The sequence below is a fragment of the Oncorhynchus nerka genome, linkage group LG5, assembly GCF_034236695.1.
Source record: "Oncorhynchus nerka isolate Pitt River linkage group LG5, Oner_Uvic_2.0, whole genome shotgun sequence".
In the NCBI taxonomy this organism is placed as follows: domain Eukaryota; kingdom Metazoa; phylum Chordata; class Actinopteri; order Salmoniformes; family Salmonidae; genus Oncorhynchus; species Oncorhynchus nerka.
In genome coordinates this window covers 60,051,186-60,070,525 of record NC_088400.1, presented here as the reverse complement: position 1 = coordinate 60,070,525, position 19,340 = coordinate 60,051,186, and the positions used below count along the sequence as shown (strand labels likewise).

Genomic DNA, 19,340 nt, shown 5'->3' with positions numbered 1-19,340 from the left:
GTCCTAAGAAAACCACCTTAGCAACCAAAGTTTCTCCGAAACCAACTAGCGGATCATGTGGCTCGATATGGTCGTTCAGCTTGATTGCTCCTGATTGATTCTCTATTTATTTCCAGACTGAGGAGGATGATTGAGTGGCACATTATTTCTTGGGGAATGGGTTATGTGGTGATATGTTCTCATGCCGTGGGTATGGCAGTGTGTTCTCTCGGAGCGATCTGTGGGAAACCAATGCCCAGTGGGCTAGATAGCAAACACACTGCCTACTAGACAGATGAAGCAGCTGAGAGAGGGGGAAAGAGACCAGAAGCTGCTGGCTACCGAAGCTAACGTCTGCAGTTAAGAGTTCCTGGAGTTATTGACACACATTGTAAGGCCATACTTATAACATACCTCAGCTATACTGTCATTACCACCTCTGATTTGGGCATAGTCTATAACTCACAGACACTATAATTAACTAAGTTGGACAAAGGTAATTTCATTCAATATCAGCCACTCCCCTTTCACCTAACCAAAACCTAATGTTTTTGCCTCGGGTCACATGTTTGACCCCCCTGGTAGCTTTGACATCAAAGGACAATTGAAAACGAATGGAGTATGTTGTCTGTTGTAAACACAGAACCGCGGTGCCATTGTGGCCTGCGCAGTACATTTATCGGAGTAAATTTGACTCAAATTGAATACAATTATACTCAACAGAAAGAAGATAACATTTGGTCCCAGTCTAAATAGAGTAATAATTACTCTTGTTGCAGAGTTCAATTTTCAAAGTTATTTCTACTTTATTCAGTGCTTACATTTAACGCCACAAACTGTAATTCACTCTGTTTAGCTTAACATGGAAACAACTCTACTGCCAATTCACTCAATATAGAATTTAATATTATCTGTGGAAAGTGTCATTTCTTACACAAATTGGATACATTTTTACTCAACAAAGATAACGTTTGGTCCCAGTCTAAATAGAGTGAAAATTACTCTTGTTTCAGAGTTCATTTTTTTGGGGGAGTTATTTCTACTTTATTCAGTCTTTATATAACTCTTTTTATTTATTGATTTATTTCACCTTTATTTAACCAGGTAGGCAAGTTGAGAACAAGTTCTCATTTACAATTGCGACCTGGCCAAGATAAAGCAAAGCAGTTCGACAGATACAACGACACAGAGTTACACATGGAGTAAAACAAACATACAGTCAATAATACAGTATAAACAAGTCTATATACAATGTGAGCAAATGAGGTGAGAAGGGAGGTAAAGGCAAAAAAGGCCATGGTGGCAAAGTAAATACAATATAGCAAGTAAAACACTGGAATGGTAGTTTTGCAATGGAAGAATGTGCAAAGTAGAAATAAAAATAATGGGGTGCAAAGGAGCAAAATAAATAAATAAATTAAATACAGTTGGGAAAGAGGTAGTTGTTTGGGCTAAATTATAGGTGGGCTATGTACAGGTGCAGTAATCTGTGAGCTGCTCTGACAGTTGGTGCTTAAAGCTAGTGAGGGAGATAAGTGTTTCCAGTTTCAGAGATTTTTGTATTTCATTCCAGTCATTGGCAGCAGAGAACTGGAAGGAGAGGCGGCCAAAGAAAGAATTGGTTTTGGGGGTGACTAGAGAGATATACCTGCTGGAGCATGTGCTACAGGTGGGAGATGCTATGGTGACTAGCGAGCTGAGATAAGGGGGCGCTTTACCTAGCAGGGTCTTGTAGATGACATGGAGCCAGTGAGTTTGGCGACGAGTATGAACCGAGGGCCAGCCAACGAGAGCGTACAGGTCGCAATGGTGGGTAGTATATGGGGCTTTGGTGACAAAACGGATTGCACTGTGATAGACTGCATCCAATTTGTTGAGTAGGGTATTGGAGGCTATTTTGTAAATGACATCGCCAAAGTCGAGGATTGGTAGGATGGTCAGTTTTACAAGGGTATGTTTGGCAGCATGAGTGAAGGATGCTTTGTTGCGAAATAGGAAGCCAATTCTAGATTTAACTTTGGATTGGAGATGTTTGATATGGGTCTGGAAGGAGAGTTTACAGTCTAACCAGACACCTAAGTATTTGTAGTTGTCCACGTATTCTAAGTCAGAGCCGTCCAGAGTAGTGATGTTGGACAGGCAGGTAGGTGCAGATAGCGATCGGTTGAAGAGCATGCATTTAGTTGCAATTGGAGGCCACGGAAGGAGAGTTGTATGGCATTGAAGCTTGCCTGGAGGATTGTTAACACAGTGTCCAAAGAAGGGCCAGAAGTATACGGAATGGTGTCGTCTGCGTAGAGGTGGATCAGAGACTCACCAGCAGCAAGAGCGACCTCATTGATGTATACAGAGAAGAGAGTCGGTCCAAGAATTGAACCCTGTGGCACCCCCATAGAGACTGCCAGAGGTCCGGACAGCAGACCCTCCGATTTGACACACTGAACTCTATCAGAGAAGTAGTTGGTGAACCAGGCGAGGCAATCATTTGAGAAACCAAGGCTGTTGAGTCTGCCGATGAGGATGTGGTGATTGACAGAGTCGAAAGCCTTGGCCAAGTCGATGGATACGGCTGCACAGTAATGTCTCTTATCGATGGCGGTTATGATATCATTTAGGACCTTGAGCGTGGCTGAGGTGCACCCATGACCAGCTCTGCTACCAGATAGCGGAGAAGGCACGGTGGGATTCGAAATGGTCGGTAATCTGTTTGTTAACTTGGCTTTTGAAGACCTTAGAAAGGCAGGGTAGAATAGATATAGGTCTGTAGCAGTTTGGGTCAAGAGTGTCTCCCCCTTTGAAGAGGGGGATGACCGCGGCTGCTTTCCAATCTTTGGGAATCTCAAACGATATGAAAGAGAGGTTGAACAGGCTAGTATTAGGGGTTGCAACATTTTCGGGCTGATAATTTTAGAAAGAGAGGGTCCAGATTGTCTAGCCCGGCTGATTTGTAGGGCTCCAAATTATGCTGATTTTTCAGAACATCAGCTATCTGGATTTATGTGAAGGAGAAATGGAGGAGGCTTGGGCGAGTTGCTGTGGGGGGTGCAGGGCTGTTGACCGGGGTAGGTGTAGCCAGGTGGAAAGCATGGCCAGCCGTAGAAAAGTCCTTTTTGAAATTCTCAATTATAGTGGGTTTATCGGTGGTGACAGTGTTTCCTAACCTCAGTGCAGTGGGCAGCTGGGAGGAGGTGCTCTTATTCTTATAAAACTACAGACTGCGCCCATAGATGAATAATTGCTCATTCAACAGGTCTGCCCCTCGCAGTGCAGAACTTAACTGGGCTATTATACCACCAGAGTTGAGCTTAGGAGAGATGGCAGAGATGGTAGTCATAGAGACATGTTAACAGATATTTTGTTTGAATAAAAACATCACCCGACAGTAAAACAACAATTGAAATATTGACATTCTGAAAAATGTTTAAGGTGTAAGAGTCCAGGAGAGTGAAAAAGGTTAGACTTAGTTTTTTAATGTACTTACATAACCAAACTTGCTCCTAGGATCGGACAGGTATGGGAACAAGACAATGATGCCCTTCAAGTTTGGCATTTGTTTAAACTGGATATTTTGCAGTACTTATATGAGATAGACGATTATCCTCGGCTGTCTTTGTTGTAGCAGGACTCTGCTGCAATATAATGGTGTCATCGGAGTCCCCCTCATTGTATCCACTGTATTTTGATAAGGAGCTGCTTGCAGAGGAGCTCAACGAATCTAGCACTCATGTTAACATTTTAACTGGTGTGATTAACACTGTAATTATAACACAATTTAGGTGGAAACATCCATCATTATGATTAGAGGACTTCTGTTTAATGACAAGCGGAATGCAGAAATGTTACATTTTGAATTGATTCGGCCCACTACTGTTCTAAAAGGGGTAGGAGAGGTGAACACAGAAACAAAGATCATTTTAAAATATCAAAATGAGAAAAGACAATCAGCAGATATTTTATTGGCAACTCTGAAGACAAATTGAGATTGCACAACCTTATTGATTAAATATGTTGTGTATTTTTAGAGAAAAACCAGAACAGAAGACAGAAATCAAGAGGTCATCTTTACGTGAACATCGTAACCCCAAAACTGACTTAGTGCTCCACGTCAATTCCAATTATATGCAGCCTACAGCCTGTCTACTACTGCCACGTACTGAATGATTAGAACAGCAGTCTGAGTATTATAGCAATACGTCACAGGTAGCTATCAACACTGTCTAATAGCTCTAGATTTGAGTGAAACACACGTGGCACAGACCAACTGCCTCTAACTGTCTGCTAACAGCTCGCGTTTCAGAGTAAAACACATGTTGCACTGACTAACCTGCTGGCAGTAGTCAGTAAAGTCCGCTAGCTACTGATAATAGCTAATACCGCTCTGTTGAACATTTAAAGCAGGTGATGCACCGATCCACCGGGCGTACATGCTGTCCATAAACCACTAAAAGTGGTATAACTTAATGTTACTGTAGCTAGCTAGCTAATTAGCTCTAGCCAAATTCTGTGGTTCTGTGAATGACTTCTGATGTTGGGCGGATCCTCGCTCTCGATCTGTCCACTCTTTCCATTCGCGAGACACTTGCAAATGGACGATGGCGGCAAAATCTACATTTAACCAACATTAGTGGGCGTGGTCATGCTGTTTCACAACAATAGAATTGAATCCGTATTTTTGCTCTCTCTCTAGCGGCCGCTGGTGATAATTACACTCTAAAATGATTTAATTTGACGACTCGAGAGGAAAATCATTTTAACTCTGCAAAAAACACTCTCCAGTTTTTACTGTGTGCATACCTCGAGTAACAAGCGCTTGCGTATGAAGCAAAATCAATCAACCTATGTGTCAGGGAACCTACATAAGCTGTCTTAAAGTGGGACTATTAGGACTTTAGGGTTTCCTCCCTCCAGTCAATAAATATGTGTAAATCTTACTATAAGGGTGGCTTTAAAGGGGAATGGCATTGCCCTGGCTGCCTTAACTCAGGAGCTTCTAGCTGGGTAGATTGGAAGCAGCAATTGCGGGGAGATTAAATACTTTCTGCAGCTGTGAAGCCTTTGAACAAGGACTGTACCTTATATGATCAGTGGCTAATCCCAGGGCAGAGGTCAGAGATGCATGCCCACTTTGAAACACAATAGGCTGCGATATGCATGTGTTCAGCAGCGAGAGAGAGCGAGAGAGAGAGAGCGAGAGTGTGTTTGGTCGTGTATGCATGAAAAGATATGTGCGGCCCTCCGTGTGAATGTGTTTGTGTGTGAGCCAGAGATTTTTCGATTATACTCGTTATCGTTTTGATTGTTCTGTGATTAGTCTAAGCATTTTGACGCAGGTGCGTTTGCTTATGATATGCACGTATTCGACTACATCATATTTACTTTGAGACATTGACAGGCCCACAAGAGAAAATGGAGACATTCTTAATGTGAGCTATAAAAAAAAAACCATAACAAATTATATTTTCAAGGTTTCCTGATTCAGGGCCAAATCCTAACTGGAGAAATGTGTGTGTAGCTCAGACGTTTGTGTAAATCATGCATTGATGTCAATGGGAGCGTGGCACGGAAATTCAAGTTACGTATTGTATCTCCAGTGAGGAACTCAACCATCACTGTCTACTCAGCTTCTAGTGGACTAATGAAAGAAATACCAAAAGATCGTTTTTGGGTGGTATTTTCCCTTAACATTGTGCATCAATTTCCCTAAAAGACACAGGTCCCTGACAGTATATACAGTGGTTAAAATGGGGAAACAAAGAGTAGTCATGCTATGTTGTAGCAATATGTATCCATTCATTGACCCTTGACATTGAATAAGGAGATGTGAGAACCTACAGTCACAATTATTATGTATTTTCGATGTTTATGGCTACCACTTTTCAGGTTTTGAAACTAATATCCAGCGCCACACACTTCTTTGCGTTCCTGCCTCACATTTACGCGTTTGCGGTGACATCTTCATCTTTTGTTATTGTGCGGCCATTCGGAGGTCGCAACTACTACTTAAAAAGGCTCCAATTCACCAAGAGTCGAGGAAAGGTCTTGCCTTCCTCTCGAGCTTTAATCACGCAGCAGCACTCAAGTTCAATTGCACATTTAAAAATGGCACATTAATTCCACATATTTTCCCCCATTGACTAATCATTGAAAGCTCTGCATATGATATTGGAATCATTAAGAGCGTTCGTTAGCTCACAGCGCTGTTGATCTCTAAAGCTAGAGGATTTGCCTGCTGGCATGCACGGGAGATTACACACATTCTTTGGCGGTGGTGATCTCGGCTGTAGGGGAAGAGAGAGCAGGGAGCGCTTGCACCAGGGCCCCTTAGTGTTTGGGTTGGTTGGCTGGATGGACAGGGGCGTGGGGAAGAAGAGAGAAGGAAGGAGAGAGAGGGGGGCAATCTTGGGTCATGCTATAGGCTGAATAGAGCAGTGGGAGGAGATGTGGTTTAGTTTTACATGAGGTTATATGATTAAAATATATGACACACACACACACGGGCCACTCGCACACACACAAAGTTATAGCTGAAGGAAAACGTTACAGTACTTAACTTACACTAACAAAACTTTACAGTAATAAACCATTCTGTGATTGAATTTGTCAGTAGAAAAATTGGGCCAATGTGGTTTTGATTGAATTGAACCCATGTTGTCTTAATGGCCTGACTGGGGTAATGTCTACAACCTCTCCTTAATTAACAGTCACATTTGCTTGATACCAGAGTTGTTTTGGTTCTATATGTTCTGTAACAATGACGTCATCTATACCCTCAACCTCAAGGGTTGAACTCAGTTACCCTAATGCACACATTCTTATGTAGTTACAGTTTGGAGTTTGTGCTACCCTAATGTCTTCAAAATAATCGACCTCCTATGACCCCGCTCCACTTGATTAGCAAGCAAGTGTGTTTGTCACGAGCTGGAGCTGGTGTGTTGTCACAGTCCCGCATATTTGCAATTTAGAATAGTACATTGGAAGCACACCATCCCCCTGAAGAAACACAAAATATTTTGTGATTGTTGACATGACCAGTGGTAGTTACCTCCCCTGCTTCAACGTGGTTTATTTGATAGTATAGTCTCTCCCTGACAGCCGTGCTCGAGATGAGATGAAGGCTCACAATTGATGTGCTCGGATACTTAGGCATGTTTTTGCTTCTTACTGAATGCTTATGATACACGATCGTCCTCATTAGCCCCCCCCCAGTTGTCTTCTGATAACTTGACTTTTGCTAGTTGACGTATCAGCGTGTTACCCGGGCTATTTTCTCTCAGCCAGCGAGACGGATGGACCGCGGCAGGTGGAGGGGGTCCATCAATCCTTTGTCTCTGACAGGCCGACCAGAGTTTAGCTAGCCCAGCGGGCGCTGTAATTGCAGGCAGATGTTCGCCTTGGTGTGGTTCCAGCGCTTACACGAGTAATCCATTACCCCGTCAGAGTCAACGGGACTTGTAAAACAAAAACATAAAGAGTAAAAACAATGACATAAAAAGAAACATTCCTTTGCTGCAATCGCTTAACACATTTCCCTTTTTTTTTAAATATATTTTTCGTGGGCCACGGTATCAGGCGGTATCCCTATGCAAAATTGGGATTGGGAGGCCTATTTGGGATTGGGATGTTTCCTCTTCAGATGTGCGATGTGGTATCCTCATCTGAGAGGGTTGGAGAGCCGACCGTCATTTTCAAAAGGCAACAGATGTTGCCGTTAGTTACATGTGCGGCCTGTCCTCTCTCTGTGGTGTGGATATGTTTGTGTTGGGGTGTTTCAAGGTTTGTTTTTACATGAATTGGATTCTATTTCATAATACCACATAGAATACACACGCAGTAACAATGGATTTAGAAAATTAGAAGGGCGAGAGTTGATGACAGGGACATCAGCTGTCACTGATTTCATCTGTTCACGGTCACATTCGCATGGGGTTGTTGTTATAATAAGAAATCCTCAAGTGAGGTCTGTAGCATACCGGTCAGTGGTGCAAGAAAGGTTGAGCAAAAGTTCACTTGGCAATATGAGGTGGTTGTCTTATTGTATGATGTATACAGTTCCGTTTCATACTCTGTATAACGAGGGTATAGCCTCCTGTACCTTCAGCATAACAAACAATCACATTGTTTAAAATGTTCTCGTAGATGGATCCAAAGGTTTTGATTCTCATTCTAAAGTTTGACTTCACATGATTCTGTACAGGCATATGCAAATGAAACCACTTGAAAGGGACCAGAGTGGTGTCAATAACCTATTATTGTCCCAGGCATAAGCGAGATTACGCGTCTGCCCGCTGCAGTAGAGGCTGCTGAGGGGAGGGCGGCTCATAATAATGTCTGGAATGGCGCGAATGGAATGGCATCAAACCATGTGTTTGATGTGTTTGATACCGTTCCACCTATTCCGCTCCAGCCATTACAATGAGCCCATCCTCCCCAATTAAGGTGCCACAAACCTCCTGTGGCCCACTAATTCATCTGACTGGTGAATTGCTTAGTTAGGTTCAGAGCATTCTGCATTGTTTGTTTGCTGTGGTTTAATGGGTGATGTCGTGATCTTTTGCCCTGCAACTAACGCTATGGACATGTGTTGTCAATACAGTCATATCAGAGGATTCCTATTCAAGTCAACATTCTTTTTATACACTCTCTCACCTATTGAATTAGAATGACTAGAACGGGCGTTCAAGTCGACATTCCGGCGGCCATATTGAGTGTACCCCTATTTCTATGCTCTCACCTATAGGCTATGACTGTGTGTTGATCCCTAGAGTGACATCCTACACCTCATTTATGGGCCCAGGTTCTTCTGGTCCTTTGGATCAGATGAAGGTGTTCTCAATTAAAGCAGTAGGTTTGTACCTGCCAGGGTCTTAATAGAATGAATCTAATGGAGAGAGAGGAACATATTGTCTTTGGCAGAGTGCCAACCAGGGCTATTGTGTCTTCCCAACTTTAAATTCACCGGTTTTCATGCAGACAGCGTGTTATGAAAATCACCATGAAATGTTCGATTGTATGATGTAGTTGAAGTTACTGTGCAGTTTGCTACTGCTGATGGTTGCTGAGTTGTTGAAGATGATTTTAGGTCACCGCATTTAGCTGAGAAATGAGAGAGAGCGTATGGAACATTACAGTTGGTCTTCTAATATGAAAACATGCTCATTGATTCCAACTGATGATGCGCTTTCTTTACTATATGTCCATTCAGTGAGGTCAGTAGCTTGGGCAAGTTTAGCGATTGAGCGTTCGTTCGAAGGTTGCCATGGTGATGCTTTCTGCATATCCCGGAACACTCAAGGCTCTGTGTGTACGTTACCATGGAAACAAACATATTCTTTTGCTTCAATTTGTGCAATTTGTCCTCGCTCATTGAACAGAATGAAAAAGGTGCATATACGCCCACCGTATTAGCCGAGCCATCCCAAAGCTATTTAGACAAGGGCTGCCCTGACAAAACAGTAACACTCCCACACTCCCACACAATACATCACATAGGAGAGAACAGAACCTATAGGTTGAGTATTGTCATGAGTCAATAGATTTTTTTTTTCAGCTCGGATTTGGGAGTCTGGAATAGCCATGATTAGATGAAGGTGTTGATCCTCCCTCTATACATTCTATACTTTGTTTAGCGAACCGCCAGTCTGCCTTAAGGCGCCGTGGTAGACGTGTCCTTTATATCACAGTAGAGTAATAGCCTACCCTGCATGACAGTCATTGGTATGCTACAGTTCACCTTTCTTCTTGCAAGACTTTTACACTTTTCAAAGCAATTGAATTACTACCTAAGCCAAGTTGTTAAGTGATATGATTATATTGACAGCAGCATGACAACCTGAATAAGATTATAGTTAGATAACAGGAAGTGTTTTCTTGCACATCGTCTGATGATTGGTTGAATAGAGATGTTCAAAGCAAATGGAATAACTCGATTGCAGTACACGACCATTTTACAATTCTCTTCTCATCCCGCTATTAAAGCGAGCTCAGACATGATTGAGACCTATGACAATGCGCTACTGAAAGGCAAGGTATGAATCAACTTGCATACAGTAAGCTTATTGTTTCAGCTCTATGCAGTTGGCAAGGAAGTTGAATTGATTTCCTGATTTCACTGGGAAATCAAATGGAATAATGTGTTGAGGACAACTCATTCTGAGTGACAATTTGTACTCGTCGCCGGCCATGAGGTCTACCTGTGTCGAGGGTAAACATGTTTTCAGGCGCAGAGTGGATATGATAATATGTGAGTAGTGGAAAACACACTAAGAGTGTGGAGGGAGGCAGCCTGGTCGAACCCTGTCTTTATATCTTATATCTGGGACCATGTGGGACCCAGAGCTGGGGGGTGGAACAGGAGTTGAGATGGTTAACAGGTTTGGGAGATGTAGTTCCTAGTCAACTGTAGTCCTTAGCCAAGTGTGAAAAGAGCGATTATGAAACACAAACTGACCGATATTGATTGGTTCTCTGGCAAAGTTTTACAGTACGTACAGCGGAGAGGATAAAATTGGACAAGATCATTTTTCTTCCTGAGGTTGTTAAGGGAGCAGCCATAGTATATATTTGACCCCTTTAATTCACCCAGTGGGTCATGGCTCTGACAAGCATGTTGAATTGTTTTGTAACAAATTAGTTGTGTACACTAAGCACTGTCAAAGTCAACTGGCTTTCCTGTTTACTGTATTGTAAATGTGCTCATAGAGACTAGAATTAGAGTCTGAAGAGAACTCCCAAGTGGTGAGGAGGGAGCACCATTTCTGAGGTACCAGCGTTCCATAGCCATTCCATACATGATCCATAGATGGACTCGGGGGAATTGGAGCTCAGCCATTGCATTCAGCCCCCCTGCCATGCCTAACAGCTCAAGAGAGTAGCAGCCCCTGCTTTTCCAGCTGCCCCCCCCCCCCCCCCTTCAAAGGTCCCCCTTCCCTTCACCCCTTACGGCTGTGTCCTGTGTGTGCAACCAGTGGAGGGGACTGGAACGGAACGAGCTCCCTGCCACCACCAGTGGGGTGGGGAACTCACAACAACACTGCTGTGGTTTCATCCACACAGGGCTAGACGCTAATGACTAACTATTGGAGCGAGTGCATCTGGCTGTTCCTCTGCGTGCTCGTTAGCTAGGAGGTATCAGGGCGGGTGAGAAGCCTCTGTCCTCTTAGTACAGCTGTGTAGATCTTCTATTTCCACCTCCTTGTTTTTCACTGTTCTGGTGGATGATGCTGTTGTTCCTCTCAGCTGGCTGGTGCGTTTTGGAAGCACAAGGTGGGTATTGTTGTATCTTTAAGCAGGAGTGAATTCAAAGTTGTTGCACAAAACTAGGCTTGCATAAGAACAAATTACAACCTAAATGAAGTTCTATGACGTACTAAGGCCGGTTCAAGGAGGTGTGTGTGTGTGTGTGTGTGTGTGTGTGTGTGTGTGTGTGTGTGTGTGTGTGTGTGTGTGCGTGTGCGTGTGTCAGATTTATGACTTTGTGGCTGTGCCAGCTAGTGACCACTCTGCAGAGCTGCCTCCAGAACAAGATTCATGATGAGAAATGCTGACCTGCTCTGATCTCTGGCTAATACATCAGTACTCTAGCTCTGTCCTCTCTCTTCACCAGCTTGTAGGGATGACAGAGGGGAATGCAGAACCATAGACCCAGGGATTGAGGTTATTTATGAGTTCATCATGAAGCTCTTTTTGAGTTGACTGCTAGTCAAGCCATCCACTCTCGTTCCTCCCCTTTCCCTAACCCACCATATACAATACTGTCCGCTCCACTATGTATATATACTGTATATACAGTGGGCTCCAAAATTACTAGCACCCCTGACTGGCAATGCATAAACAATACTTAAACAAATATAAACAATGTAATTTTGGAGATAAACTCAAAATACCAACATGTGAAAAATACTGTACTTTATTAATGTTTCAATAGAACCCAACAAAATCATTTATTGATTTAATTAAAATCAATGTCCTCCAAATCAAGGTTTCACAATGAATGGCACCCTTAAATATTATTGTGAATAACATCTACCAAAATTAAACCAGGAATTCAATTCCACTTATTTAAGTTGATCTAAGTGTTATTAAGGAACTATATTGAGCCATAACATCACTTCCTGTTTGACTAGGGTATTAAAACGCGGTAACACGCATGTAATATCCCTTTGTCATCCAACACCATGAAGAAAAGAAAAGAACTGGCAGTTCAAAAGGGACAGATGGTCGTAGACCTTCCTAAATCTGCTAATGGCTACAAGAAGATCCACAAGTGATTGAAAATACCACTGAGCACTGTCAGGGCAATTGTAAAAAAAAAAAGTAAAAAAAAAAAAAGATATGGAACAGTTGAAAACCTCACGGGTAGAGGACGCAAATGGTCTCAATATGTCGTCCCTGTTAAAATAAAGGTTAAAAAAACAAAAACAAAACAAATGCTGAGCCTAAACATCCATCAGCTTCACTGACCTGGGCTTCTCTTTCAATCTAAGGAGTGCGCCTTTAGGACTTATTGCTCAGGCATAAAATGCTTTGGGTTGAGCTGTAGAGGTTTGAATCTAAGGACAATCTGTCCCGATACTGTAGAATCTGTTTGTGACGATAGTCGAGACTTGTCCTTTCCTTTCAAGGTGTCACAACTTTACAAACAAGCAGCCTTCGATCATTATGGGCATCGCGGTCAATTGTAGTTATTGCAGACCCATTCTTCGAACGGAAAATATCTGACAACGCGGTCAGGTTATGGTGACAGTATCACTGATGAAAGTGGTAACAGTGGAGGTAGTCTTCAATAAGAACAGCTGGTGCTAGCCACTCGCTCCGGTAGCTAAGAAATGTTCCTCTGCCAAGTGACAGAATAGAAATCTCTCCCCAGGGTGACTTCACCTGGAACAGCCTGTCAGGGCGGAGTGTACGGCTGACGCCGACGGCCATCCAGAGCCTGTCGGAGCTGGAACGGACCTGGCTACAGGAGGTAGCCTTCAACAGGCTCCATCAAGACTATGACCTGGGCTGTCAGATCACCATCCCCAAAGGTAAAGTATCGAGGTATTTTTGTGTGTGTGTGTGTGCGTGCGTGCGCGCGTGTGTGTGTGTGTGCGCGTGTGTAAATGTCGTCTGTCTGCCTGTCTTCCCTTCGAGTCCGTCCATCCGCCTGTCTGTTCATATGGCTAGTCAGTCTGTCCCTGTGGCAATGCTACAAGCGTTTTCACAAACATATGCCATCAACATCCACCTTGGACCTCTCCGAGACCAACATCAAACTGTCTAGCAGACAACCGTGAGCTTCCCCTCCACAGAGTGTGTTTGGAGAAGCTTTAAGCACTGATGATTTGAGATGTAAACCTCAGTACACATGTTTTCCTATACAGTACATCTAGAAGACTCAGGAGTGAACTTCCTGTCTTATGTAGTGTCTCTAAGACACTTACACATGAAGATGTAGTCCTTTCCACTCAGGACCATAGGGCCATAGCCTGCTGCTCTGTTCTAAGTCATGCTCTGTGGAGAGCTGTATATTAGCCAGGGCGTGCATTCCAGTCAAAAGTTCTACCTCTCCCCCGGATGATTTAATGCGTTTGTCTGTGTTCCTTATGAATTCCAGAACCCCTCAGGCATGTGTTACTGAGATATTTCAGCACACTGACTGTGGGTTTTGTTTATCTTCGCCTGGGGTTGGGTTAGCCGGTGTTTCGCTGAGGCCCGGAGATCCTTGAAAAAATAGAGAACAGAAAAGCAAATGGCCCGTTGGATCGTTTCACGAGTCATTGGAGTGGGGAAGAGAGAGAGGACTGGAGATTCCTGGGATTACTGTCCAACTTTGCAGAGTCAACTGACAAGAATCCAAACCATTTCCTCTTCTTTCTTTCTCTCTTTCTCTCTCTCTCTCTCTCTCTCATTTTCTCTCTCTCTCTCTCTCTCTCTCTCTCTCTCTCTCTCTCTCTCTCTCTCTTGCTCTCTCTCTCTCTCATACACCTTCCTCTCTCTTTCTTTCTGTCACACACATACTGTCTCCCGCTCCCTTTCTCTCATGGCATCTCTGTCTCATACCCCCCCTGCTGTCTTTCTCCCACTCCCTTCACTCGTTCTCTCATACTCGGTCTTCAGATATTCCATAACGATCTGTAGATATGTCGAAGCATAGTTTCTTAGCAACCTGTTCTTATGTACCTGTTCCATGAACAGATTTGACTGAGTCAATGGGGGAAAAAAAGTATCCTTGTTAAGATTATAAACCAATCATAAAAGAGCATAACCACGGGGCACAGATGTCAATTTAACATCTATTCCACATTGGTTCAATGTAATTGCATTGAAATGGTGTGGAAACAACGTTGATTCAACCAGTGTGTGCCCAGTTAATAACATCTCGACTGTTTTGAAGACAGATCAATCAACTGTTTGATTAGAGGATTCTCTGGCTATAGACACAGTTTTGAGGTATTTCCCTAATAGAGTTCCAACCCCTGGTCCAAGCCGCCGGAGGTTTCCTGTGCATTAATCAAAGTTCTTGCTAGGAGTCATAGATCTTGTTGACAGCTGACAAAACACTTCTTTCCCTTCCTCATAACGATTCAGTCCTTTTCAAACTGAAACTCATATTTGGATCCACACTAATTCAAAGCGTGATGTGAAATTGTCCAAACAGTCCACAGCTGGTAATATCTTTTCTTGTTAAGTGGTGTGCTGTAACCTTGATATAACAGTATAATAATATGCTATGAAATATATTTTACATTTTTACCAGGTAAGTTGACTGAGAACACGTTTTCATTTGCAGCAACGACCTGGGGATTAGTAACAGGGGAGAGGGATGAATGTGCCAATTGTAAACTGGGGATTATTAAGTGACCGTGATGGTTTGAGGGCCAGATTGGGAATTGAGCCAGGACACCAGGGTTAACAACCCTACTCTTACGATAAGTGCCATGGGATTTTCAATGACCTCAGAGAGTCACGACACTCGTTTAACGTCCCATCCGAAAGACAGCACCCTACACAGGGCAGTGTCCCCATTCACTGACCAACCCTGCTTAGCTTCAGAAGCAAGCCAGCAGTGGTATGCAGGGCGGTATGCTGCTGGCCATTGAAGGGGCTCATTCTCTACTTTTCTCAGGGTTAAGTTTCACTTCCAGGATTGAGCTCAGGTGAACTGGAGCCCTGTTTCCTTATTATAAAGTGGGTGATTTGAGCCCTGAATGCTGATTGGCTGATTCCTTAATAATCCCTCTTCACAGGAAAGCCTGAGGATCAAGAGGAAATGAGAATGTCCTATGTTTCTTTCCTCTTGATCCTCTATTGATGAAACCACTGGACCAGAGGCTGGAGACACTCATCTGTCATCTTTATCGCTGCAGTGTTCTGATAACCAATGCTCTTTGAAGCCACTGGCTTGATCATCTCCAAAATGTCCGACACACTTGCTAATGGAAAATATCACCTAATGTGACAGCAGGTCAATGTGTGGATTGTTATCAGTGTGTACAGATAAATGACATTTTTCATTCTTTTCTTTATTTTTCTCTCTCAGATGGACAGAAAAGGAAGAAGTCGCTGAGGAGGAAGTTGGACTCTTTGGCGAAAGAGAAAAATAAAGATAAAGGTATATTAACGTGAAGCCCTCAACATGGTTATCCCGAGTTACCACATCCACAAAGTCATAAACACTGCCCATTTCTTCACTTTCTCTTGTTAAATGTTTTATTTTAAACCTAACCTTAACCACACGGCTAACCTTATGCCTAACCCTAACTTTAAATTAACCAAAATATAAACCAATTTTTATATAGCCACTTTTGACTTTGTGTCTGTGGTAACTAGTGGAAACTCCCCTCAACAATGGAATTTTATGGAAAGACGAAGTGCTTTGTACTGTACATTTTCCTGCTGTGACAAACTGTTCAAATTAATATAACAGATCTCTAGGCTATGCAAGCAGCATCCCCCTTGGTAATGCAAGTAACACTGTTTAACAAGGCAGACATTGAAAGGGGTCCCTTCACTATTGGTGCTTCAAAATGGACTAAGGAGGCATAAGGATAGTGGAAATATTGGAAAGATAAGGATTGGGTGTCTTTTCAGATGCAAACTAGAACCAGGGGTTAGGGGGGAGTGCTCTAGTTGAAATTTTTTCTTTGGGTTTTTCTTTTTTCTTTTTATGCTGTCACTTACATTTATGAAGACGTTTTCCCAGTCCTGGTCATTTAGTTTTCAGGGAAAACAGAACCTTGTCAGTCTCCAGCCCTACACTCTTAGAAGAAAGGGTTCCAAAAGGGTTCTTCGGCTGTTCCCATAGGAGAACCCTTTTTGGTTCCATGTAGAACTCTTTTTGGTTCTGGGTAGAACCCTCTGTGGACTACATGGAACCCAAAAGGCTTTTTGCCTCAGAACCAAAAAAGGTTCTCCATTGGGGACAGCTGAAGAACCCTTTAAGGTTCTAGATAGCACCTTTTTTTAAAGTGCAGCCTCAGCCCCAGGTGAATAGCAGAGTGGCTATGAAAACACAGACATATTTACTAGGGGATGAGGAGGGATATTTTTAGCAAAGTGGAGCGACTCCTTGTAAGGGGACTGGGCTGAAATACAGCCACTGTGCCTGCATCACAGACGGCATATTTGGCAATGTGTTAACTACAGATCTGATGGAAGGTAACTCTCCAATAGAGATGGAGGTAAAAACCACTCCAAGTATCTTCCACATTTGCTCACAAGCTGTGGGGAACTTTCCTTGCAGTCAGTTTATTCGATGTAAACATGCATGTATTTCAGATTCTCTTTGATGCTGGTGGGCAACAGTAACATCAACGTCAGCTCTGCCCGTTGTACACAGTACCAGTCCAAAGTTTGGACACACCTACTCATTCAAGTGTTTTTCAATAAAAAAAAAACTATTTTCTACATTGTAGAATAGTAATGAAGACATCAAAACTATGAAATAACACATGGAATTATGTAGTAACCAAAAAAGTGTTAAACAAATCAAAATATATGTTATATATAGTAGCCACCTTTTGCGTTGATGACAGCTTTGCACACTCTTGGCATTCTCTCAACCAGCTTCACATGGAATGCTTTTCCAGCAGTCCCACATATGCTGAGCCCTTGTTGACTGCTTTTCCTTCACTCTGCGGTCCAACTCATCCCAAACCATCTGTATTGGGTTGAGGTCGGGTGATTGTGGAGGCCAGGTCATCTGATGCAACACTCCATCACTGTCCTTCTTGGTCAAATAGCCCTTACACAGCCTGGAGGTGTGTTGGTTCATTGTCCTGTTGAAAAACAAACGATTGTCCCACTAAGCGCAAACCAGATGGGATGGTGTATCGCTGCAGAATGCTGTGGTAGCCATTCTGGTTAAGTGTGCCTTGAAATCTAAATAAATCATTGACAGTGTCACCAGCAAAGCACCCCCACATTATCACACCTCCTCCTCCATGCTTCACGGTGGGAACTACACATGCGGAGATCATCCGTTCACTTACTCTACATCTCACAAAGACACAGCGGTTGGTACCAAAAATCAAGAATTTGGACTCATCAGACCAAAAGACAGAATTCAACCGGTCTAATCCCAGCTAGCAATGAAGAATCGGCCTAGAAGTGGCCCTCTTTAGGGGGGCTTGAATTGATTGAATCAGCCCGGAATCGGGTGTCAGACTCGGCCGTCTACTGGAATTCAGCCGACTTTGCAGGCATCTTACCAGAATCCCCCAGAAGCGGCCCGATGCAATTGTGCGTCGCCTCATGGGTCTCCCAGTCACGGCCGGCACGGCTCTCAAACCAGCATCTGTAGCAACGCAGTTTGCACTATGATGCAGTGTCTTAGACCTCTGCTCCACTCGGGAGGCTCCAGCCACAAAGCTTTTAATGCTAATCAATTGCCTTGCAGAATATATCAAAACTATACTAAAATACTACACAGGACTCTTAAAGAATGTAATTTAAATGTTAATGTCACACCCTGACCTTAGAGAGCCTTTTAATCTCTCATTTGGTTAGGTCGGGGTGTGACTAGGGTACTCTAGTTTTTGTATTTCTATGTTGGCCTGGTGTGGTTCCCAATCGTTGTCTCTGATTGGGGATCATATTTAGGCAGCCTGGGTTTTTGTGGATCTTGTTTTTGTGTTGATGCCTGTGAGCTCTACAGAACGTCATGTTTATACTCTATTGTTTTGTTCTGTTACTTGAACTCTGTGAAGCATTTCTTTGGGCTGCAATTTCTGAGGCTGGTAACTCTAATGAACTTATACTCTGAAACTCTGGGTCTTCCTTGCCTTTGGCGGTCCTCACGAGAGCCAGTTACATCATAGCGCTTGATGGTTTTTGCAACTGCGCTTGAAGAAACGTACAAATCTCTCGACATTTTCCGGATTGTCTGACCTTCATGTCTTAAAGTAAATGGACTGTCATTTCTCTTTGCTTATTTGAGCTGTTCTTGCCATAATATGGACTTGGTCTTTTACCAAATAGGGTTATCTTCTGTATACCACCGCTACCTCGTCACACCACAACTGATTGGCTCAAACGCATTAAGAAGGAAAGAAATTCCACAAATGTACTTTTAACAAGGCACACCTGTTAATCAAAAGGCATTCCAAGTGACTACCTCATGAATCTGGTTGAGAGAATGCCAAGAGTGTGCAAAGCTGTCATCAAGGCAAAATGTGGCTACTTACAGTGGGGCAAAAAAGTATTTAGTCAGCCACCAATTGTGGGTACACTTCAACTACCAGCAACAGTGAGTGAAAACCTTGTGAAGACTTACAGAAAACGTTTGACCTCTGTCATTGCCAACAAAGGGTATATAACAAAGTATTGAGATAAACTTTTGTTATTGACCAAATACTTTTTTTCCACCATTATTTGCAAATAAATTCATAAAAAATCCTACAATGTGATTTTCTGGATTTTTTTCTCATTGTGTCTGTCATAGTTGAAGTGTACCTATGATGAAAATTACAGGCCTCTCTCATCTTTTTAAGTGGGAGAACTTGCACAATTGGTGGCTGACTAAATACTTTTTGCCCCACTGTATAACATATATTTTGATGTGTTTAACACTGTTTTGGTTACTACATGATTCCATATGTTTTATTTCATAGTTTTGATGTCGTCACTATTATTCTACAATGTAAAAAATATAAAAAATAACGAAAAACCCTTGAACGAGTAGGTGTGTCCAAACATTTGACCTGTACTGTATGTAAATAATTCATCACAGCAGTAGTCCCATTCTCAGTTTCTCATGTCATGTAAACTCACTGTGGGAGAGGTCGGCGGTCGATGAAACATTCCCCTGAGGTACTGGGTTAGAACCATAGTGGCTGTGAACATGCAGGCTGCCAAATGCTTTGTCATTAGAGTGTGTGTGT

At 42.9% G+C, this 19,340-nt stretch overlaps 1 protein-coding gene across 2 annotated transcripts in view; it reads left to right on the top strand.

Moving 5' to 3' along the window:
- Positions 1–19,340, top strand: part of LOC115129742 (rho GTPase-activating protein 6-like) — a 78,190-nt gene that overhangs the window by 45,282 nt on the left and 13,568 nt on the right. For both annotated transcript variants that reach the window (XM_029660411.2, XM_029660413.2), the window contains exons 2-3: positions 12,845–13,004; positions 15,500–15,571. In XM_029660411.2, the coding sequence (XP_029516271.2) occupies positions 12,845–13,004; positions 15,500–15,571 (232 nt within the window). The remainder of the gene's footprint in view (positions 1–12,844; positions 13,005–15,499; positions 15,572–19,340) is intronic.